This window comes from Chlamydotis macqueenii, chromosome 4 (genome assembly GCF_036417535.1).
Source record: "Chlamydotis macqueenii isolate bChlMac1 chromosome 4, bChlMac1.mat, whole genome shotgun sequence".
Taxonomy (NCBI): domain Eukaryota; kingdom Metazoa; phylum Chordata; class Aves; order Otidiformes; family Otididae; genus Chlamydotis; species Chlamydotis macqueenii.
The window spans coordinates 3998507-4023174 of record NC_141559.1 but is presented as its reverse complement, the minus strand read 5'-3'; the positions used below and the strand labels follow the sequence as shown (position 1 = coordinate 4023174).

At 48.7% G+C, this 24668-nt stretch overlaps 1 protein-coding gene across 4 annotated transcripts in view; it reads right to left on the bottom strand.

The window, feature by feature from the left end:
* Positions 1 to 24668, bottom strand: part of SEPTIN11 (septin 11) — a 49925-nt gene that overhangs the window by 15913 nt on the left and 9344 nt on the right. For all 4 annotated transcript variants that reach the window (XM_086747465.1, XM_086747464.1, XM_086747461.1 and 1 more), the window contains exons 2-6: positions 8992 to 9106; positions 5462 to 5657; positions 3812 to 3998; positions 2183 to 2344; positions 454 to 550 (exon numbers count right to left, since the gene is read on the bottom strand). In XM_086747465.1, the coding sequence (XP_086603591.1) occupies positions 454 to 550; positions 2183 to 2344; positions 3812 to 3998; positions 5462 to 5657; positions 8992 to 9106 (757 nt within the window). The remainder of the gene's footprint in view (positions 1 to 453; positions 551 to 2182; positions 2345 to 3811; positions 3999 to 5461; positions 5658 to 8991; positions 9107 to 24668) is intronic.

Genomic DNA, 24668 nt, shown 5'->3' with positions numbered 1-24668 from the left:
TGGTTCTGCTCCCACTTCAAATTGAGAGGGCAGAAGACCCACTGACCTTCCCAGAAAATCCCCCAGCTACATGTTCCCGTTCAGGCTTGCGTGCAAGGTCCAAACTGCCCAGGCCTTCCCCATTGCTCATGCTTTTTTTGCTGGCAGAAAAGCGTAAAGTGATAGAGAATGGACATTTCAGTTTTTGTTTTCCAAGCTAGTTACTTAGCATCTCCTAGTAATGTTACCCTGCTCTTCCCAAAGCCAATGGCTAGGCTGACACCACCACCCTCCCGCCAAATCCACTCCACATCTAAACCTATGTTGGAAAGCCCTGATTTTAAGGGCTAGTCTTAAGAGTGGTGATCTTGCTTTCTCAAGATGGATTTTGATAAGGGCCATCCAGAGATCAATGCACCTTTCACCTCAATGAGACAGGATGACAAGGTCTGATTTGTGGTTTCGGTAACATACCCTGCACGACACCCCAGGGGTACTGCCGGGCTTTCGCCATCTTATTGCCGATCTTCACTTCTTCAGTGCTGCCAACTACAGCAAAAGGAAGGTGGACCTACAAAAGGAAAGGGACAATAAGGTTAGGGATTTCCTTTGTTGCCTTGCCAGGGATTGTTTCTGAAAAACGCTGTTTACTGTGGCAGCTGTGCTCGATTTGACTTGCTTAAACGCCTTTGCAATTCATGTGGTGTTTTAGAAAGAGCAACAGGACAGTCTGGATGAGAAACCTGCTCAGACTTAAAGTCCAAAACTCTGAAATCCTAAAAATACAAGACACATTTTTCATGTAATTACAAAGCATGACTACCTTAAGCCCAGAGGAAGTCTTACAAACTGGAATTGAATTTGAACACTGAGAAAAAAAAATAGCTGTCAAACAATTAAAAAAAGAAAATAAAGTACATCCTCCCAAGGAAGGTAGACTAAAAATTCAGGGGGGTTTCTGCTGCTAGAAATAACTGCTAATGCTTCCTCTTAAAAAGAGCAAAGCTGTGAGCAAGAGGAAGAGCAGAGCTGACCCAGCCCTGGGCCAAGACGTCTGAGTCACCAAGCTCTGCTACGTCCCAGTCTCTCCATGGGTGTGGTGGTGACAATCCGGGACCTACTCCCAGAAGCGCGGCTGCCGCCAGAAGGGAGCTGGCCTCTGCCGCTAGCCCATCTCCACTGTGTTCTCCCTGCCCTAACAGCATCCAAACGGCCGGGCACAAGCTCTGGGAGCGGGTGCCGTGTCGGCCAAGCCGTGGTGACAGGCTGGCTGGGAGGGGAAGAAGCCAAGGAGCAGAGGAGATGTGATTAACTGGCAGAGGAGTTTCCCAGGGCCAGGCTGCACCAGAGGAAGGCAGAACACACACAGCATGTGCTGCACCCTAGCAGAGCCGTGTCCCTTCTCTGTGTCAGCTTCCTCCTGCTGAGGACACAACGCACACAGGAATAAGAGTGAGGCAACGCAGATGTTCGGAGGGTCTGACATCCAGCTAAACGTGACAATTGCCCAGCCAAAGCAGTTTTGAGGGAAACTCAGAAAAGCCTTCGAGTTGCAATGAAATGGCTTAATCTGTCAGCCCTACTGTGACGCACATCGCTGCCAGAAACCCTCAGCTCAGGTCTGTCCCCTTGCGCTACAAGTCAGGCCCGTGGGCAACAGTTGTTCCCTCTGTAAACCTCACTAAAACATTTAGTCTACTCCAGCCCCGTATGCCCTCAAATCCCATAGCTATCACTGGATGACGGGGAAGGAGGTCCCTCGCCACCGACAGCCACTGGCCCAGAGCTGGAACAGTGCTGACAATTCCCCCTGCTCTCACCGGAAAGCAAAACAAAGGCAGAAGTGAATCACCCCCCACTAAGCAAAAAGTGGTCGTTTGGGACAGGAAACCCAAATCCCAGCCCTTCGCCCTGACCACGTCGGGGCCCTGCCTCCCATCCTCTTCCTTTCCCGAGATGGGAAGACTACAACAGGGAAATGATATGAAAAAATGCTCAGAGAATCATTTGCCACACAACTAAACGTATCAGGCCAAGCAGCCCACATGTGACCAGCACCTCTAGCTCCAAAAGCCTTCTGGCCTGCCTGCTATCTGTGCTTAGATTGCAGTTTTAGAGCCAAAAGAAACACGGCACAATGTGCCCTACCATCCACGATGGGCCCACGCAAACCAAGGCAAGCAAAACCCCCCAAAAAACATACACTCATCGTGGCATTTATCTCCGCCACTGTCTCTTCATCCGTCGGGAACTGGTAGATCTGGACACCGTTGCTGACCAGCTCGCTCATTATTTTACTCTTGAACTTGTGCAACTCGTTCTTTGCAATGGTGTCAGCCTTGGCAATGATGGGGATGATGTTCACCTGCAAGACAAAGACAGCACCTCCACATACAGGACTGCACCGCTGGGAGAGGATGGAGAGCAGCACGCATCCTGCGGCAACGGCCCTGTGAGTGCCGCCAGCCACCGCCCCTCCGCAGCGGCGGACCTTCCCCCGGGCTGCTGCTGACAGCACCGCTGCCTTAGACAGGATTTTCAGGCAGCAGCGACGACGGCCTTAAAAAGAAGTCAAATGCAATTTGGCAACATGCTATTTCCTGTCCTATCGTACTCCTCTCCTCAATCCAAATTGGCTGGACAGGAAATGCTGTCACAGATTATTACAAGCTGTTCCGAAAAAAAAAGGAAATTACCATATAGGCACTTCTCCTCCACAGCACAGCAGGCTGGAGCACCGCAAGCGACAAGCTGAACAGATCGATGCACAGTGAGCACCACTCAAGCGTCTGCTTTGCTGGGAGAGGGCAAGAATGCATCAGGACAAGGAATCCTGCTTGCTTGCCCTTTCTGCTCCCTCCAGATTGACAATTTCTGCTTTTCGTCGTACAGGACTTGCTTTTCCTCGCAACAGCGGTCAAATTGTCATGAGGAAGATGTTGATACTGACCTATATGAAGGGATTTTAGCTGCAGTACTTGAAAATCCTCTTATATTACATCGCTTAATTCCGTTTGGAGGATGGCCTGGAGTTATTAAATCCTCCTTTGCCAAAAGATAGAACATGAATGCCAATTAGCTCACTTTGGGTAAATCTCCATAACCCTATTTTAAGTTGAAAAGAGCAGGGATCGTTCTCCATCACTGCATAAAACCCAATCGATAGGTCACTCCAGGAAATAAAGAGCCACTGTCATCATTTATCTTCTGCAGAATCAGGATCCAATGCGCCAAAGGTGCAAGATGGACCGATTTAAATTGCTTAATCATGAGGTTAAAAAAAAAAAGCACAGACATAAGTCAGTTTAAATACTCAGGATTTACAATTTTACCTTGGTTATTTTCCCTGAAAGAGAAGAGATGAAATCTTCTTGTGAGTATCTAGTAAAATACCATGGCTTAAGCCAAGCTCGGTTCCCATTCTTGCTAGTCGGGGGGTAAATGAAAAAGCACAGGCCAAGCAACATACTTATCCAGATTCTTCTTGTTTATCAGATGATGGTTAGAGTAACACTGCATTTGCCACAGAAGATCAAATCACTCTTTGTGTCTAGCTGCGTGCAGTCAGTGCACGCATTGATTAGTAAAATGACCTGAAGTGTTTTAGATGTACTTCTCATCTCATACACACTTACCAAATCAGGTTTTGTACCAAAACCTAATTAATCTGTTGGATAAAGTAGACAGAGGTGGCAGCCATGTCTTTGCATGCTAGAACTCACAGATTTTGACTTCAACCTCTTATTTTTATCAATGGATTTAAAGAAAAAAAAAAAAAACGCTTCTATCTCTCTCTCAACAGCCAATTGCTGATAACATGAGCAGCAAGTACCTTACTGTCGAGCTTCTTCATGGTGACCAAGTCTAGGGACTTCAGCGAGTGTCCGGTTGGCGCAATGAAATAGAGGCAGGCGTGAATTCTGGTGTCGTGGTAATTGAACAGGGACCGTTTGATCTTCAGCTCTTCTTGCAAGTAGGCTTCAAACTGCGCATCGATATATTCTACTATAGGCTTGTAGCTGAAGAGGGAAAACACGGCACAGAGAAAACCAGGGCGTTCACCGCTGGGACAACACAGGTCATGCTCAGAAAGCTCTGCGGGTGCTCTGCACAATACAGGGATGAGCACTGCTCTAGGGACCCACCCCACCCAAGCTGCAGTCCCTCCTTAGCAAGTGTGAGACTCCGCCTGGTGCACAGGGAGAGTACGATGGACACATCAGCAAGATACAGCGGCAGAAATCCTGGACTTCAGGGTGGAAGGAAACCACACAAGGCTGCTACGCTGAAAAATAATGTCTCTTTCAGTCTTTCCAATTAAAGTCTGAGCTGCTGCTCTGCCCATCTCACTGAGAATCATCTGATACAAGACAATTTAAACACGAAACCACCACCTACCCTAACGTGTCCAAAAGCTTGTTTGGGATCTTAAAAGAGGGAAGGGAGATTGACAAGGGGACAAAAGGAACTTTTCAGGAATTGAAGCCTGTGAGCAAAGCTCAGTAGACAACTGCACTATTTGTGTACTTTGGGGGGATCACGTGGTTAGGGAGAAAATGCTGGTGCAGTGTAACATGCTCCAGTGTGGCTGGCTGAGTGTGCTTCTGGAAAGGGAACTTTTCAGTTTGTTCCCCCCTCCACCAACAGCAGCCTTAGGACCTTCGGTCCCTCTCTCCAACTGCCCCAGAAAGGAGTTGCAGGGGTTTCACCATCAACACTGCTGGCTCTTCTTGTCTGCTGCATGAAGCAAATGCAAAGTGACCTGGCAGTAACGAGCTGTGGAGCATCCCTGCTCTGAGCACCTGCTCCTCCTCTGAGCAGCTTTTGTTCTCGCCCGAGAGCATATGGCAGCGTCTGACGCGCAGAGCTCTCCCTCCAGCCAGCAATCGCCCCTCATTGTTTTGGCTCTGTAGCGTTTCCTACTGTTTTCCTTGCAGAAACTACTCCAAGATACAGAAACTGCATTAACTGGCGTATTAGCCACGATCACAAAATGACTAGTTCTAACACCACAGCAAAAGTCCATATGGATGGACTCAAGGGGTTGCATAGGCTGCCCAGAATATTTTATTTCACCCATGCAACATGAAAATCAGCACCTAGGTACAACATTAAAGTAAAACCCACTTCGACTGGAACATAACAGGATGGTGTGAACAGGAACTATCATCTCAGTTCCAGCTCCCTAAAAGATCGAAGAGAACTGCCATGTAAACTCACACGTTCAAATATTCATGCTTCAATTCAGAGACTTGGACCAAGCTGCACAGAGACAAGGAGGGCAGAAACACAGTTTCAGTGCTGCAGCCTAGTTGATGTGTTTGTTCCTCACCGCTTCTACCTGTCTCATGGGGCGAGTGATGCTGGACCAAGAAACACCCTCAGGAACAGCAAGGGACCTACTTCCCACACAGCATCAGGCCCTTCAGATCTCAGAGCACATCAGCGCAAGGATTCCTCCTCCTAAGAGAAATAAGTTTACCTGTCATCTTTGTTAATTTGATCGCCAAATCCCACTGTGTCGACAATCGTCAGCTTCAGACGGACATTGCTCTCCTGGAGCTCGTAACTCCTGGCTTTCAATCTCACGCCAGGCTCGTTGTGCGTCGCAGGTTCACTTTCAAACTTCGTATTGAACAGAGTGTCCATCAACGTTGACTTGCCGATGCCAGTTTCACCTGAGCGCACAAAGGCAGTGTTAGAACGGTCCGATCCCTTTTCCTCACCTCATTCTCAGGCACATTTGCAAGGCTAAGGAGATCTTCCACTTGGGTAGCAGTGGAATTAGGCTATGTGCACATGGCTAAGCAGAACAATCCCTGCAGGAACAGATAACTTTTGAAACAGCTCTTATCTTTATCAGTCCCCCAGGACCAAACCAGGGATTGTGCGGACATCAGGAAGTAATAGCAGCTCTGGCTTCTGCTGTTGGGCTCCAACTCACCTACTCCTCGGTTCACCCCGTCAGGGTCCCCGTGGCACACCTTGTGGACATCCCAGATGTCTGGGGGGACGCGAGTCCAAAATAAGTCCTTGCTACGCAAAAGCCATACCCTGACAGACACCAGGATAAACTAAATGCCTTCAGAGCTGGAAGTCACCACCCACAAGCGAAGAGCTAGGCTGCTCTGCCAAGAATGGCAAGAGAAATTTAGGTCTCTGCAGGCTGGGCTTTCCAGGGAGGTGTACCACAATAACAGGAAAGGACACCAAAAGGGGCATCACCAGAGATACTAAACACCACTGAAATGCAGGATTTTCCCTTGTTTTGGGAAAAGAAAGGGCTTATTTCACAGAGAGGCACACAGTCTTTTTCAGTAATACTATTGTTAACACTTCCCGGGTAAAAGGAGGAATTGGAGAGGACGGGCTGAGGCTTATGAGACTCATTCCTCTCCCATAAAAGCATTTGCTTCCAGTTGTCCTGTGGTCTTTACATTGGTACGACCTGACTGGTGATGCACGCTTCCTCCTGCTTGATGGCATGAAGCGCCCCAGCCTCCCCACCTCGCAGCAGCAGCTGTGTTCAGGACAGCAAGAAGCTGGTCTTACTTGAGAAATAATTAATTCTCTTTTTAATAGTGGAGGCTAAGTCCTAGTTCTGATAAGACTTTCTTTACAGAAGCAAGTCGTAAATTCTCTCAACTCTGAGTTTGATTCTCGAGGAGCTATCTGATTCGACATCTCTTCATGCTTTTTTTCTTTCAGCTCAGTTTCCATTCCTTTTTCAAGAGAAGCACAAAAGCCCACAGTGAAACTTGAGCAAAGCAAATTTGAGATAGAGAAATACAGATAAGTTTTAAAAACATCTGAAATAGCACGCTGCTTAATTACCAACTTTTAAAGCTATTATAGGTTCACTAATCCCCAGTGCAATTAGTAACATGGGTGAAAGCATTAGCCTAAATCCCATTTTTAAGTCAAAAGTGTTCACTTAGCAATTACACTCTCAAAGCGCTACTGCTACCCACGCTGCGAGCAAGGCGTGGGCTGAGGTAACGTACTGATGCTGCTCCAGCGGAAGAGATGCTGGGATCTGGGACAGACCTCCTGCACTGCCATGAACAGCTCCAGCATTCGCAGGTCAGGCTTGTGAGGGTGTCCCATCCTAACCTCTCTGCCCCCTCCAAAATCTTAAATAGAAGTGAATAATTCAAAGATGCAAAATATCAGGTGGGAGAGGGGAGTCTGCATCTGGGATTGTCCTCAAGCATCTCTCTAGGCTGGATGCAGCTCTCCTAGCATGACAAGGTCTCTCAAAATACACAAAACCCCCTCTTTGAGGACCTCAGAAAACCATGTGGTATTTCTGTCCACAGAAACAAACAGTACTCAGCAACTGGGAAGCTGCAGGACACACAGCAAGCTTTCAAAAAAGAATGAATGAATGAAACAATGCAAAGACAGAAAGTATATATGACATCATATTTCAAAATCTAGGCCCACATGGAAAGATCAGCCCTAAACTGATGGCACAGGCTGTAAATCTCCAAAGCTGCACATTTTAGCGAGCTCCTGATGTGAGTGCAGCGCTGCTGCATGCTGTGCTAGATGGGCTTTGCTGCTTTTTATCCATGCACATCACAATTAAAACCCTCGTTACAACGTCCAAGTTAATTGTGTCCCTTCTCAAAGTATAATTTCAAAAGTTTTAGTTCTTGTTTTGGTTTTGTTTGTATTTTTTTTTTTTAAAGGGGGAGATTCCCATTCTTTGGACAACTGCAGCAATTTGTGTGAAATTTTGATCTGGGGTGAAAAACGGTTGATCAGCACATTGCAGAGGAGAAAAGGGCTGGATCAAATTGCCATGGAGACATATCAAGTCATGCTACGAGAGGAATATTTACTGCAAGAGAGAAAGGCAATTAATTTATGCCATTCCAATCAAAGAGCTGCCTGCTAACAGGGATGTTCCCTGCTGAATTTTAAGCGGTTTGATGCTGCTAGGAGAGTCACGTGAGGGTTGGTAACTTGAGTGTGCAGGAGTGCAGCTATTCTCTTATCTCATTCTCTGACATGCAAAGCTACAGAGAGAAGTCTACTTCGTTTGCCAGATTTCTTTCCAGACAGCTCACCCTGTGCTCCAGACAGAAATTCTCAACTTGCTGTAGAAACTCACAGTCAGAGGGTTGAGGGTTTTTTCCAGCTAATTAACGTAACTAATTAGAAGGGACAATATTCCCTTCTGACAGGCTTAAATACACAATGAACAGAGATGACGTTTGTAGACTGCTCTGCTAAATGAAGAGTAAAGCCCACTATTTTTTGGAGGCATCTTGAAGAGGTCCACCAATAGATCAGAGCGGTTTTGGCACGGACCTCCCAAGGGCTGAGCGATGGATTTCCAAGTGCAGAGTACCCACAGCGTGCTGGGACAGCAGGTATCTCTCTACAGCCAAGAGGAGTTACCTCCCCGTATTTCACCCTCTGAACAACTGGGGGGAAAGTAACACACTAACTCAGGCCACGAAACCAACTTGTAAGACCCAGATTAAACACAGCAGAGAGCAGGTGACAGGCTTTGTTCTCAAGTACATCATTTCGAGACCAAAAATGGCATCATTTCCAACCGGAGAAACTAAGAATATAACAAGACAGGAAGGCAAAGCCTGGAAGAGAAGGAATAAAACTTATTGAGAAACCGCCTCCGTGCCCAACTCAGAAATGCAAATTTGATCTAACATTCTTTTAAAAATACATTTAGTCCCCAAGTTAGCTCAGTTCCCATACAAGCAGACCTTGAGGAAAGCAGAACCACAAGACCATCAAAAGCGTTTATATTTAACACCTAGAAACATCCATGTTTTGACTCAGGGGATGGGGTAGAGAAAAGGCAAAGAGGGATACTAGATGTTACCCTGGAGAGGCCCTGGGAAGAAAATGTCACCTCCCTGCCACCAAGGTCCCCATGGGCTCAGATCTTGCTCTTCACAGGAGGGAGAAGGTGCTCATTTGTGGATACGCATGCACCCCTGGCACGAGCAGACCGCCCAGTGACGCAGGACGACTTACCCACACAAAGGATGTTGAAGCAGAAGCCCTGCGACGTTGACTTGTTGACCAGCTGATCAGGGAGGCTGTCGAAGCCCACATGGCCCGAGAGAGACAAGTTCCTAAGGTCATCGCTCTGTAAGACCAAGAAAAAAAAAAAGTTATTTAACAGAGTTGTGACAACCTCGTCAGGGAAGAAGGCTGTGCCTAGTTCTGTCAGAACTGTGTAACAGCACAGGAGTTTTTGGGACAGATGACCTTTCTGTCTTGGGTCTACCTCCCAAAAGCGCTCTCCTTTTATCCAGCTCTCTGCTGTGGGGCTCAAGAGCTAGAACAATCCCAACCCCGAGGCACGCCAACACCACCAGACTGTTTTTCCACGTCCACGACTAATAAACCATGATTTTGTAGCAAACTGACAACACTCAAGCACCGTTTCTAAGGCCACAGCATCACATATCCCTCGGGTTACCCAAAGGTTATTTAGGCAGACACCTGGAAGAGACACAGTGAAACACCATAGCTGCAAGCAGAACAGTTCCTTTTTAATCGGTGAAGCAGCCGCATCTGCCTCCTTTGTGTCCACTGTACAGCTCCGCGGCAGAAACCGGCCAACCTCCCCTCTCAAGGCTCCTCCATCAGCGTGGGAGCTTCCCCAGACCACCCAGTGAGGCCAGCTCTCCCAGACAGCATGTGAATGAGTGACACAAGTTGTGACGGAGTCCTGGTTGCAACTCCAAAATCTGTTCCTGATGGAAACCCATACAGGCAAACAGAGAGCCATGCTCGCGCTCTCCTTGGCTCAGCTAGCTGAAGCGGAGGAGCGGCTCTCTCAGACTTGCCCTATCGTCCCAGCAGCACAAGGGAAACATGGCATTGCAACTTTCACTGCAACACCTTGGCACGGCCACAGCGGGACGTAGCTTAGACGGCAACACCGCCTCTAAATCTCTTTCCACTTTTTACAGGCCTTGACCGGAAGGGAAGAACACGTATGCGCTGCTCTGCAGATGTCTTAGTTTACAAATAATTTCATCCGACACGAGATGATAAAGCAGGGCACAGTTCCCAGCATTTCCTGCGTGACCTACAAAGCCCACCGTGCTGCCTCTCCGTGTCTTCAGCAGGAGGAAAAAAAAAAAAAAAAAAAAAAAAAGCAAAAAAAAAAGCCAGGCCAGGCATCCTTGAGCAGCCCCTCATTACCCACTCTCCTCCTCTGGGCTGCCCGCGGGGCCTGAGCTGATAACATCCAACATACCAGAGCTGTTCCGTGGAGGGTAACGGGGCAGCACAGACCTCACAGAAGGGTTTATATAGAAGATGATACATTTAGGACTTTTCCACAACAGCTGTACAGTAATTCACAGAGAGGCTTGGAAAAAGAAGCCAGCCCAGTTATCTCTTCCCCAACAAATTGCAGTTATGCCAACATCCTGAGCACAGACAAAAAAAAAAAAAAAAAAATACGAAAAACCTCCTCAGCAGCCCTAGAGCAGCTCTGGTGTTATTTCACACAAGGTTTTTCTCTGGAAGTCTGTTGTCCTTAGCTTAAAATACTAACCTTTCTCCAAACATCTCCAGCAGAGTCACTCCACCTAGGCCATACTGTTGGGCTAAACTTCAGCCACGGGCAGCCTCAGCCTGGTTTCAAGATGCTGGAAGCACCAGCTTCTTTTCCACAAAATCAGTGAGCTTTGGACCACACATGGAAACAGACACTCTGCGGTTGTTAAAATAAGAACCAAAGGCAGAGGAAGACTTCCCACGCTCTGCACAATTGCTGAGCACCCTCACTTCCCTCCTCAAAACACAGACCAGCCAGCGATTGCAGGAAGAAATAAGTTACATCTGGGCCATCACCTCACCCATCTGCAATCATGATTTCCCTGGAAAGGCCCCAGGCAATGGAAGGAGACTCTGGGATTTACGCCTGACGTGAATGGGTTAAATGAAATATCTGTAACACTAGTTTTTAAAACGCCAGTGGGCTTGCATTTATGATTAAGCCAAGGGAGCTCGGAGCAGATCGCAGAAAGCAATAGGTGCCCATGACTCACAGGCTTCACAGAAAGTGGTGGGTGTTGAACATCTCTCAGCACATCACCAGTATCTCTTTCCCTGATATATTTTGGGAAAGCAAGTGCTGCCTCATCATCAGTTACTCAGCAGGAACAGGAGTTAGACTCATCGCTTGCATCTGTGTCAGTTATTTTTTGCTGCATACCTTCTTCAGTTTAGTTCCCTCCTCTTTTTTCCTGCAAGTGGCAAACATCAACAGTGGAAAAAACAAAACCACTATCTCTATGCTTCCCCGGGCCAGTTATTTTTCACAAGCTGTGCTGCATAACAGGAGGCAGAAGTGTAGTCTGAAATGTGCCTGAAACACCAACACACACTTAAAGCTTGGAGGCCCAAGGCACGAGCAGAGATGAAACGCAAACCCAAGTGTCCACCTCCCTCAGTATTCCCCAGACTGCAACGCATCTCACTGAACACAGTGGATACAGAAAATATCTGCATTTTTGCAGAAGTATCACAGATATGCACTCTGGACAAGGCAGGAGAGCCAAAGGGACTAGAGTTTCTAAATACCTCCCTCCGCACACAAATGCAAGCACTGTGTCTAGCAGCCAGCTCTAGTGCATGTGGAGGGACTGGGAGAGCCAGCACCTTCTGAGGGGAGACACAGCCTGCTCCCATCTGAAAAGGAAGATTAATTGGGGGTGCACACTGCATAACCTCTTACCACTGCAACCAGGCCCCCACTCCTGCTTTCACCATCTTCAAGGGGATCACTTGCTCCTGCTCGTGGGAGCAGGAAGGTGACACAAGGAGAACAAACTTCCCTCCTTCCTCCCCGCCCTCTCCACAGCAGAGGTTGGACCAGCACGCTGGAAGCTGCAGGACCCCTCATGACTCTCTGCAGCCCCTTTAGCCAAGGATGCCAACCAGCAAAACCACAATTAGCCAGATTTCACTGGAGTGCGCAGTCCTGGCTTTGTTAGCTCAACAGTGCTGCCTGCCACCAGCACCCGAGCTGCTCGGGGAGGGGACAAGGACTGAAACCACGGCAAACCCAGGAGCAGCCCACGGGCTCAGGTTTTACCAACATGGAAAGGAAGCCTCTGCTGAAGAGCAACAAGCATGACTGCTCAGTGTATAATGAGGAGAACAGGCAAGTGATTCACGCGTTCAGTCTGGCAAAACAGAAGTGTGTTAAAAACAACGGGATGCTATGGCAGATGGCCACACCGCTCCGGCCGTGAATCGCTGTGACCAGCTCCTGAGAGGAGTCAGTGGGCTGAGATTTGATCTCAAGTGAGTCACCCCACTGTGAACCAGGTGCCTCTAGCTGAACAGTGCTCAAAGGCTGACAGGCAAAGACTCCTGCCTCCCAGAAACAAGCCCAGAGCCCCTGTATCCACCCAACAAGCCAAGGGAACAATGCTACAAGCACTGATTTATTCCTCCTGCCATGGGGCTCTTCTTCCAGAGGAAGGCAGCAGCGCTGCCAGGCCCTTCACCCCGAGCAGAAAGGCATCTCATCACTCTGCCTCACTGAGCTTCTCAAGAGAATTCCTCATTTTCCCTCAGAACATGACGGGAGCTCAGCACAACTCCTCTCCTTCCCCAACACTGCACCTAAAGCCACTGCTGGGCTGAATCAGCTCCTCAGCTGTCACTCACAGTTACACAGTCCTAAGAGATCTCTTACCAACAAACAGACACGTCGCTGTATCTGGAAGCGCTGGCTAAAAGAATAACTGTTTGCCAAGCACCTCTCCTTGCTCGCAGCTTCAGGAGCTGTGGACAAGATCAGCATGGGGAAAACTGCAGCTCCACAGCCTTCCACAGAGATCACAGCCAATCTGCACCAGATACGCTGCTGGGCTTGGGTGTCTGGAGAGTCTCAGATGTCAGAGAGCTTACACCATCTCAAGAGCAGTCTTTATTTTTAAACCCTTCCTTAAGACACTCATGTCTCCTTTACTGAACCCCACATTACAGGGCAAGTCTTCCCTCCCTCTTCATACACCGCATGAGCGGAAAGCGAGCCTAAACCTCCAGAGCTGTATGCTAAAGCCTACAAAAGCTGCAGAGTAACGAGAACAAATAAATGCTTCTTTATGGGGAAAGATGCTAATCGCTTTATTTTTCTTTGCAGAGTGACCTACAAGGCATCCCACAGTTGATATTTCTTGGATCAACATCAGTCTTTCAGAGGCTGTTATCGCAGCCGCTGGTTTTAACTCCAGCAGGGTAAGGGAAGGGGTAAGCAAAGCAGAGACAGGCCTCCAGAGGCACAGCATCTACTACGCACCATCACCGTAAGGAGATTAATTGCCAGGACCCCACGTCCTAGGGCTCTTAATTTTAAGGCAAAAATAAAATGCCCTGCAGAAGACAAAAGGGTTTGCAATCTCAGAGCCCTGTCAAGTCTACTTTGCATCTGGTTTTCTCCATACGTAGCTCTTGGCAGCAAAGGTTTTAGGGGTCAAGCAACGCTGTAATGGATGCTCTGTGGCAAACAGAGGGGGTTCGCCTGGATGTAATTCAGTGAAGCTTTATGAAACTATTAGGCTGATGAGGCACGTGCAAGGAGGCACAGCTCATTCCTCCTAAGCCACGGTGGCTTGGCAGAGCTAGCAGGAGTGAGAGCAAACTGATTTTCCTCACTGCAGTCAGTAACAGCGTGCCTGCACGCAGGTGGGGAGGTGGGTATCAGGGTGGGCCCCATGATCAGAAATATATCACAGAGGCAGCACAAAGTAGAGCCATGTCCTTACACCTCAGAAAGTGCTGGAAGCGGATCTGAGGTAAAGCAAAATGGCTTTTCTCCTGGGTAGGGAAAAAAAAAAAAAATAAAAATTAAGAAGTATCACTCCCAGAAGGCTGAGGAGAGACGGCCCACGAGAACATCTCCGTTCATTGCCCAGGTCTGCTCTCCTCGCTCAGGACTTCAGCTGTTCCCTCAAGCCCACCGAGCTCCTGGCTGAGCCCCTTCCCTGTAAGGCTGCCAGCAAAACATTCCCCTCCAGCCCCTCCAGTCCCACTGCTCCTGGCAGCTGGGGTCAGCTTCACACGGCCTCCCAAGAGTTAAAGAAAACAAAAATGAGCCTCAAATTCAAGAGGGGAAAAACGCTGGTATGCAAAATATTGAGCTCAACCACAAATATGAAGCAAGTGTTTGGTTTTTTGAGGCCACACGACTTCGGAGGCACCTTTAAGAAATTCTAAAAGCTTTTACTGTTGTCAGCAGCTCGGGCCAGCTACATTTTTGCCCCATTACGAGGTGCACGTTCCCGCGTTTCTGAAGTAATCTTAGATGCTGCATCCAAAGCCAGGGACCTCAGCAAAACTTCTGTCTGCTCAGACAAAAAGGGGGCTCAAGAAAGAGCAGCGAGCACAGAAGCAAAGAGCAGTTGGCAAGAGACGGATCTATCGTACCCCCTCCCCACGTCAAACCCGAGAGCCGGGGTCCCTGCCGGCAGGGCACAAAGTACTCCCAGCGCCCGTGCCAGAGCCAAGCTCGCTGTCTTAAGTCCCTTGAAACTGCACCCACAACATCCCTTTCCTTATATAGGCTTAAGTGACGGTTAAACCCTTAATTCTTGGACAAGGGAACTCAAGTATAATTGTATGAGGAGAATATAAGAAAAAAAACAAACAAACAAACCAACCAACCACAAACAACAATTCCTCCCCTTGCCATAGCTTGTGCAGTCAGGCCACAAAAAAAGAGCCTGTAGTTATCCATCAGTTCATCAAGAAAGGAAAGACTTCTCCGCTGTTGTGTTAGGCCAGGACAACCATCAGTGTCACCAGCAGAAGAGGGGAGTTCCTGTCCCCATGCCTCTGCTGCTGGCTGGCTGCAGACTGGGGCAGATGTCTCTGCAAGCTACTGAAGTCTAGGAAGTCTTTTTTTTTTTGTCCTTTCTTTTTTTCTCCCCCTTCTTCTCTCTCAACAGGAAGAGCAAACCCCTTTGGAAGATATATCCTCAATCTGTAGATTACTACACGAAGCAAGCCATGGAGATTCCTCAGAGAGGCAGGCAAGCTGGATGGCTAATACCTCCCACAACCCACCGAGCACCTTACTCCTGCGTCCCCAGCCCTCCAGCAACGTCTAACACAACAGCAAGGAGCCAAGTCTCCCTACTCCCAGTAACAAGAAATAGCATCTAAGCCTTCTTCCACAGCTAGCTCCCTCTCTTGGTAACCATGGAGGTCACAACACAAAAATCTCGCCTTGAATGTGCTGTTTTTTCCCTTTAATCCTGCAGAATTGGGATAGCAGAAAAGGTTATTTTGTGGGAGGAAGGCTGGGAGCAATCTGGCCAACAACACACCCTGCAGCAGCAGAGGTGAATGGGTAGGCGTGGGTCTCGCGCTGCTCCTCTTTGCACAGAGTATTGTTCTACGGGTAGGTGAGATTGCATCTGGGGCATCACCAGCCAAAGGAGCCTACCAGCCAGACAAACCAAGGGGTCTGAGACCCCCTCAGAGACTGGGTGATGCTGGACACGTTTACATTAGCGCAAGCAGTAACACGCAGAAGCGATGGGGAAGAAAACGTTCTCCCTCTGAGGCTGGCTCCCAAAACGATTCGCAGGATGCCACCGCGGACAGTGAGTGGGCATCGCAAGCCGGCCCATGCCCAGCTGGAGCCCACGCCAGCCATGTTTGCCAGAGGAAAATCCACCTGAGTAAACGCCCTGCCCCAATCCCAGCTCCCCCGGCACGGATGCAGCGTGGGGCAAGAAGCACAAGGCCCACCTCCCTGACATGGAGCACTAAATATCCTGGTTGCCAGCTGCTGGCAATTGCGAGCAGCAGCCCCTGCCACGCGGCAAGGACACGCTCCCCGCGGCCCGCAGAGCGGCCGCTGCTCCCGCGCCTCCGAGGCACGCTGGCGGGGAGGCGAGGGGAACTGCTTACATTGGCGCGTCGCGGCAACTCAGCAGGAGGATGGAGAAAAAGGATACGGGCGCATTCTTCTGGGAAGAGGGAAGTCAGCAAAATCTGACAATTCAGGAGTGGCTGCAGAGAGTGGGAATGAACATTTGTCTTCCAGGCAAAATGTTTGGCTAAAGGTCAGCGCAAGCTCAGAGCACTCACAGCTCCATTTATGCCAAGAATCGACATAAAACTCATTTTCCTCCATAGGTTTCCAAAAACCACGGACCTTTCTGTTTGGAATAAAAGTAACTAATGCCTCTAACAGTCCCTGATGTCACAAACTCCTAACCAGAAAAAAAAAAAAAAAAGCTGGACTTTAGGGATGATTAGGACCATATGTGCATTCCAGCAAGGCTTGTAAACTCACTGAGGGGAAAAAAAAAGGAGGAAGGAGGAAGGGAGGGGGAAGAGAGACGTAATGTGACAAACGAGAATGAAGGCCATCCAAAGGCAGAGCCCAATGAGAACCAGATGCTCTCTGCTCCTCTGGCCAATCTCTCCTGACAGCAGGATGATGTGCAACCAACCGCCTTTCTGACTGCTTCCTTGAGCCGATGAAATAAAATGGGAGTCACTATTCAGTGCCAGGCTCCCCAAGTTGCTCCACTCCTCCCATTTCAAAAACCGTTCCACAACTCATTGCAGTTTCCCTGCCTTTTGTCTTCGGAAGTGCCACGCGCAGGGAAAGCCCGACGTATCCCTTGTAGCATCCCCAGCCGTCCTCTCTCAGCCAGGCGCAGCTCCAAGTTGGGGGATCCTTCCCATCACCCCTGAACGAGATGTTTTCAGTGGGGACCGCGGCCCGGCAGAGCACCAGGTGCTGCACAGTGATACAGCATGCCAGGCAGTCGGTGATGCTACACCAGTTTACACTTCAAATACTGGAAAAAGTCGAGTTTTTCTCAACTTGAGAATCAGCAATTTTAAGTGTTGAAAACTATTCAGATGAGTAGGGCAGAAGCTAATCCGGACATGGCAGGAAGGCATGTTGCTATACAGATATTAGAATTAGGCCTTTTTTTTTTTTCCTTCCCCCCCCCCCACCCTTTTCCAGCCCTTCTGGCTACCCAGTCCCACACTACCACAGATACAGATGTAGTCCAGCACGACAGCAGACAGGAAAAAAGCCAACAACAGCCATTTCCTTCTGTATTCCACTGTCATGCACTTAAAATAGCCCCAAAACAGCTGCATCACAGGCCATTAAATAAGTGGATTTATATTTTAGTAAAAGCCTTTAGCTGGAGGCACCGCACAATCCGGGACTCGACGCAGAGCAAAGTGTGAAACACGAACTCGGCGAGGCTCCCAGTTACACTAACGCAGAGGCCGTCTGCAGGGAGCTCTTGGAACACCGATCCCGGGCACAAGAAAGCAGAATTAACAAAAACTTGGGAACAGAGCATCTGATCCCACTGCCAAGTTTTCCTCAAACCTTCCCCAGGCCCCCACCAGCTCCAGGCCAGTTAGGGGTGCGAACACAACCGGAGCAAAACAGATTTTTAGAAAGGAAAGCAGCCCATAGGGCTTGCTTATAAAACCCTAACAAGGCAGCACTGTTCCAATACCTGAATCAAATTAAGGGCCACTCCAGACACACAAAGCAGCAGCTTTCTCTGCGAGGTGCTGCAGGCACAGACGAGCTGGGCTGGCCCGCAGTTCCTTAACACCGTGTTTTCTTTCCTGAAAAACCGTCGCCGCATATCAAGGGCGCGTTTTGTCAGCTCCTATTCAGCAAGCTCCAGACTGAAAGGTGCCCCGTGTCGTGCTCTGGATAATTAATTAGCCTTGGGACTTCCTACCAGCATCTGCATTGATGCTATGTCCTGTTGGCTGGCTCGGAGGCAGGCGGGGGACACCACGGCATGGTGCTGCCCTGCGCACGGATGTGCTAGTTATCTGCACAGAGCCGTTTTCCAAGTAGAGCATGCAGAGCTGCGTATATCGAGACACACAGCTTCAGATCATGTCCAGATTTATCACAGTAATCATCCTCATATCAAAATCCTAAGACAACGCTGATACGCATACAATACACGGTTTCTTCAATGCCCAGGTACCACCCTTCAGCTATGTGATTTCACACAGTCAGTGCACTGGCAACTTGTCTTGGGCTGGGCGTAACTGGAGGACTAAGAGAAGTAGGTAAATGCACTTGTTGGAAAATCCCTACCAGGACTTTTAGGGTCCCAACAAGTGCTAGACACACACTGTATTCCTCAGGGAAACCGTTTGCCCAGCACCACAAAGGAAGTGTTGATCCAGTATCAACTGGATTGAAAGAGCTGGCTCAGACTCGCTGCTCTTAATTCACACACGACACCAAGGATATTTAATAAAAGGCCAGAGAAACCATTTCAAGACAAGCCCAGTGTTTTCACTCTCACTATTCATGCGTACACTCGAGTGCAGTTCTGACAAAGTAACGCAGACCACAACAACAAAGCAGGAAAAACAGATTTTAGTGTGTTCACCATACAGTCTAATTTTCCGAGAGTTATGTCATAGCCCTCGCATCTGCTCAGCAAAGGAAAAAGGAACGTGCACAGCCCCTTACTGTACATGAAGCTCTTCCAGGGCACCGCTGAAGTCATTCATCATTAATACAAAAAGGTCAGCGATCAAAGAATACAGAGGGTTACAAATAACGTTCTTTGCCTTAGCATGCAATTTTCAGTCTTCAGCAGGAGCCAAAGTGGAATTAAGTTGAACTGAATCTGCGTGCAGAGGAAAAGGTCAGGGTTTATTGAATTATTTAGCTGACAGTTCTGAAGCATTAGTCTCTAGACTTCAAGCTCTCACCTGACTCCACAGCAATGTCCCCTGCTTGCCTTCAGCAGGTCTTCATTTTCCTGCTTTTAACAGGGAAAGCCTACACAAAAAAAATTCCTAAGTAGGATACAGCTTCAAGGAGCAATTCTCCATTTTAGCTAAAGTACTTCCTTCCCTCCACCTCATTAATTCCAAACTTCTGTGGTTGCCTTGAAAGACTGTGTTCTGCCTTGGCAAAGATATTAATTGGCCTGAGTTCTTCCCGAGAAAAGTACATCGGATCAAGGTCTGCAGCACAGTCATAACACTGGTATCGTTAGCAGGAGATGAGACTGGAAGACCACTCCACACCAGGCTTTTTACCCTCCTTGTGTTTCCCTGCGCTAATAGACTGCTACAGACACTTCACATTTCTGAACCCAATAGGCAGTGCAAGACAAAACATTTTTCTCCATGCAGCACACAGGAATGTTCCCACAGCCTCCTCCACATCCATCACTCGCAAAGGGGCAGGACCACAACGGCATTTGTTGACCACTACAATCCTGGTGATGCTCCAAGTCATAAAGAATCCTCGGACGGGACACCGGCAATTGCCCAATATACACTCAGGAATGTCTGAACTCCATCAATGCATAAGAGGTGGTTAAACAAACCTTCCTAGCGCCAAGGATTAACTCTCTAGTCACAAGGAATCAGAAAGTGAGTTTTACTGCTCCATCTTTTGGGTTGTGGCAGAGACAGTAAGCCTTTTATTCCAAATATCTTAACCAACTCCCACAAACATGAAGAGTCCCACTCTGCCCTGTCCCTATTTTCTGCCCTGGAGTTCATGTCAAGCTACTCCTCCCCACACCGAAAAGGGAAAGGCTTTCCCTGCATGCTAGCTGCTCATGACTAACTGCAAGTAACAGAAAGTGAAAGAGTTTACTCAACCGCAAGTCCCCACCACATCAGAGGCCACCAAAGCCTCTTACACAGCACAGTCAAATTCCCTTCTAAAGCTGAACATCTCCGTCCTCTCCAAAGCACATCCTCAGCCTCCGCTGAACACAGACCAGCAAGGAAACACAGCTCTCATGACTATTCTTTTTTTGCCTGAGCTGGAAGGGTTCGCTACATTTTGCCTGAGCTGGAAGGGTTCACTACAAAGTCAGAGAGATGTTCCACCAAGCAGATGTCTCCAAAAGGGAAGTGAGAGACTTGACATCACACCTCCTGCCGGACTCAGCCAGGGCAGTCCCAGCTAGCACCAAATTAGAATCAACACCACTTTTGCTCCCTGTCACCCCCAGCCCCCGTAGTACAGCAGACCTCCATGACTGCGGCTCCGGCAGCCACCATCGCCCTGAAACAAGGATGAGGTTTTCTTGCAGGAGACAAGCCTGGGAATGCGACCCAGCAGGGAGGGATCCTTCCCCCAGTTACAGGCAGTGACACCTAACGTTAGGCTTGTCCAACAAGTTTCTTCTGCAGGGACCTATTTTCCAGACACCTCTATTACTGAGGCAGAAATTCCTGGGGAATAAAATAATTAGTTTCACTGGTGCCACTGGGAACATCTTATAAAGTCAATGAGGCCACACCACAGCTCACCGGATGCACCAGGCTCCCGAGCTCTGCCAGATGCAGGACTGGCCTGAGTCGCTACACGTGGCAAAACCTGTCCATGATCCCCTTCACGTCAGGAATCTCTCCTAGTAAAGCGCCAGCCTCTGCAGTTGGCCTTCTCTTCCTTCCCCATCCTCTGCAAACCCAGCCAGCTCAGTGCTACCAGGCTGGTTGTGCCAGAGGGACAAAGCTGACACAGGCGCTGTTTCCGTACCCCATTTCTCTCCCAATAAAGGTGTTTCACCAGCAGCACCATAGCATTGCCACGCCAAACCTGGAAGACACCAGCCATCATTAGGGTTGCGTCTGCTCCAGGCAGTTTTGTATTTTACAGCCTGCAACCTGCTTGCACATATCCCAGGCTCAGCACTGTTTAGTGAATACCCCCAGCAATTTTCTGAGAAGCATATTGAGGTTTCAGGGGAGGAAGCTCACTCTTTAGGAGACGAGACTAATCCCACATTCAGCCTCCCACAAACACCAGTGATGCATCAACAGCCATGAGAACACCAAGCGCCACATTAAATTCCTGAGGCTGGGAAGGGGGAAATCTTTTCAGTACTATCCAACATGAAATGAACAAAACTAAGTAAACAAAACATCAAGGTCCCACACTTCCCCTTCACACAAGTAGGTTCAGATGCTACCAGCCCCTGAACATTCAGCCAACTAGTATTCGTCATAAGCTTAGCTTTTCTTGGCCAACAATTTCCACTTTTGCTCTAGAAAAAGCACCTCATATACCACAAAACAAAAAAGCTCAATGAGAAGAGTGTATATAAACACAACATAAGGAAATAAGCGAAAGAAAAATATTTTTCTTTTTACTGTTGCTAAATTTTATTAACACTAAGTGTTATGTTGAACAACTACAGGTAGAAAACCAAAACTCCTGAAGGAAAATACTAACAGTATTTCTATAAACCAACTCACATCCGTGGCTAAACTCCAGGCACTAATTAAACGCATCCTATAACTGTAAAATCCTTTTGTTTCTTATAAGTAATTCTGAGACCTTGATCCAAAACCTACTGTCAGCTTTAGAGGGCTCAATGCTCCAGCCCATACCAAGTTTATTCCAATCAGGAAAACAAACAAACAAAAAAAAAACCCCCATCATCAAAAAAGTTTCAAAATCCCCTGTAACCTCAGGAAGCATACCGCACACTAACCCGACAGAAGACAAAGGTTTTCCAGTACTACGGGTCCCGTGGTCAGCCAGCCTGTTCTCAGAAATCAGTCCCAGGGTACGCTCACAGGAAAGGAAACGGCTCTGCCTTCTGCCGCCTTTTCCTTGAGTTTCCCCTCAGGTCAGCAAGGGGAACCGGCCCCCGTCACACGCTCCAAAATACATCCCGCATCACCCATGCAGTGAGCCGATGGAAGACTTGGCAGTCACATATTTAACAGCACGCAAGAGCAAACTGATTTATAAAGTCAGAGGGGAAAGCAGCCGTGTATTAACACTACCATACACACTTAATCCAATTAATTCACTTAATGATGAATAACTGCCTAAGAGACACGGCTATGCTCTGCCTGGTTTCCCATGACTATTCCAGGATCCCTCTGATACAACAATGCACCTCCTAACTCGGCAGCAGGTTCATCGTCAGGGCCTGCAATCCCATGGGCTCCACCAGCGATTAGCCATTTTCCATTAAGAGGGGGTCAGACAGCCTTCGGCCAGGCCTCAGGGGCGATGTAAATTAGGATGCGCAGTTCTCATTTGGTGACTCTGAGCTCTGGACACCAGAGAGATGATCTCTTAAAATCTGTTATAAAATATAACATACAGCTTTATATCTTTTGACCTGATCAAAGTATGGAGACTTGCAGCTGTAAAACGAAGAAAACTTACTTCCTCGACATTGGATTTTTTTTTCCCCTCACATCTACGACAATTAGTAAGGGGGTCTTTTGTGCGTGGTTCGCCTCCACCAACAGCTCAGAAACAGCTTTCCGATAGCCATTCTTTCAAAAGCTCTCCGCCCCAACACGGTTCCTGGAAGAGCTGTCTGTTTAGGTACCTCATGGTACACGTCAAAGCTCTGCAACATCGGAGGTTCACATTGCATCTCACCATGTCCACTAGCAAGACCGACATTTGTAACACGAGAGGCAGTTATCAGTCATTTACACACATAGTAGGAGCAACGCTTGACCTGGAAATGAGAGGTGAGATGCTTTCATGGCAGGCAAAGGGATAAGCTCCACGAGGACAGCGAACAAGTTATCCAAGGCTTCTGAAAGGGTCTGTCAGCCCCGGGTACCCTGCAGCTGTGAGGAAGGGTGCTCCTTGCAGAGCACACCAACTGTGGGCTCAGCTCTCTTGCAAAAGAAAGAGAAGATGCTGTGCATTACAGCCAAAACTTACTGAAAAGATTACATGCTTTACGGGAACACGGGGTCTTTACCCAGAGAACAGTGACCTTGCACTTCAGCTGGTCACTGACCCCCATACAGGCAACGCAGAGGACCCCAGTGCTTCGGCAGCGAGCTCGCAGCACTGGCACAGGCCCCACAGAGCTCCAGCAGCCCCAAGGGTAAGGTAGGCAGCACTCTGTGCTGGCCCTTTCCCTACAGGTGACAACTACAGGCTGAGCTACAAAATTGCCGAGTTCCCCCTCTGAGGGAATAACACCCTGCCAGCCCCTGTGGGTCTTGAAGCAGTTTCTGCTCAGCAGGTTTCCATATCTGATGGAACAGCCCAACCTTCACAAACCAACGCGAGACAGGAGTTTCACCCGCATCTCTGAAGGCCACGCCTCCTCCATCCAGTAGCTCCGGCGATGAAGCAGAAAACGTTCCTGGGCTCTAACGCCTCCAAAATACCTCTGCAGAAGGCAACTGCTCAGATGCAAGCACTGCTCTACTGTGTGACCGCACCTGGAAGCATAAGGTGCAAAGACACACCAGGCACCACAGATCAACTACAGCAAGGCTCCTTCGTCACCTTCTGCAATGATTCCCAAAGCAACAGAAGACACTCGTAACTAAGCGGTGCAGCCGAACTTTTGCAAAGAGAGCGAGACCCTCTGAGGGCTTGCAAAGGGGTAGCTACCATCTAAGGTGCTCCTCAGGTGCCAGGACACACTTTGTTATTAAAACCAACATGCTGAGACAATGCCAGACTGCCATGGTGTTTTCAGCCCCGCCAGAGCTGGATGAGCAGAGAACAAACAAACCACAATTAGCGGGAGGCTGGCACTGACCCTGCCCTACACGCTGTCAAAGGCTTCCCATCCGCATACCAAGGCTCCCAAACGCCTTCGCGAGCCGGACCTTTGGCTTCTGGTATCTCGGTCCTGCTCTGCCCGCAGTGTCGACAGTTTAATTAAAAGCAGGAGGCTGAAGAGCTGGGAGCAGGCAGGGCAAGGCTGCTGGGTTCACATCCGGCTCCCCAGCTTGGTGCTGAGGCAACGGTGCCACTTCTTCAGCTACAGAAAAAGCACCCAACATTAAGCGCCCGAGCCAGGTAACAGGTCTGGAATAGTACCCAGCTGCCTCGGAGCCATGAGACCAAGCAACCTGGCATTTGCCCAAGTACCTAAAACAAGGGAATTGCCTTCCCAAGTGACAGAGATACTGCAAAGCCTGCTTGGGGAAAGCTGGTAGCTAAAAATGTTTCCCTGAGTTGCTGCCTGCTTCTTCTTTGATGCGTGAAGGATCCTCACATTTAACACATTTCTGCTTATCTCAGAATCATCCTGCCTAGAGCCCAGCGCTGCTCTGCACAAGGGTCAGGCTTTAGGAACCAAGTGCGAGACTTCTGAACATCACCCTGAGTTAATCCAATGTTATTTCTCCTGCAGCAGCCTGCTGCTCTCAAGACCACTGGCAGAGACTGGAGAACCACTGGCATTCACCCATGTGCTTGCTGGAATTGTCTGCTTCCAAATTTCTAAGTTACTCCATACAATCTCTCTAGTGCGCTCAATTCCTTTTTTCCCTGGAAGCACCAGGGCACATGAGGTATTCCTCTACAAGCAAAGCACTGAACGACTTAGCTTGGACAACTAACTCTGCCAGCACACACCACATCACAGCTGCGTGCAAGTTGACCAGGGAGCAAGAACGACTGTGACAGACGAGCAGGGTGCTGCCCAACAAGCGGGCTCTGCTGCACCATGCTTCATTGCTCCGCAGCAACAAGGCTTTAAAGACCTGACAGAGTAGGTAAATCCTGTCACAACTTTATGGAGCCAAATCTAAGGATTTGGGGAGACAAACGTATCCAAAGGCAAATTCAGCCCGCCCCGAGCAACCATCTCCTGCAGAGGCCTAGGCAAGATCATTTAACACGAAGGATCTCCCCGCTCTGACACGTTCGACAACTCCAAGTGCTGCTATCC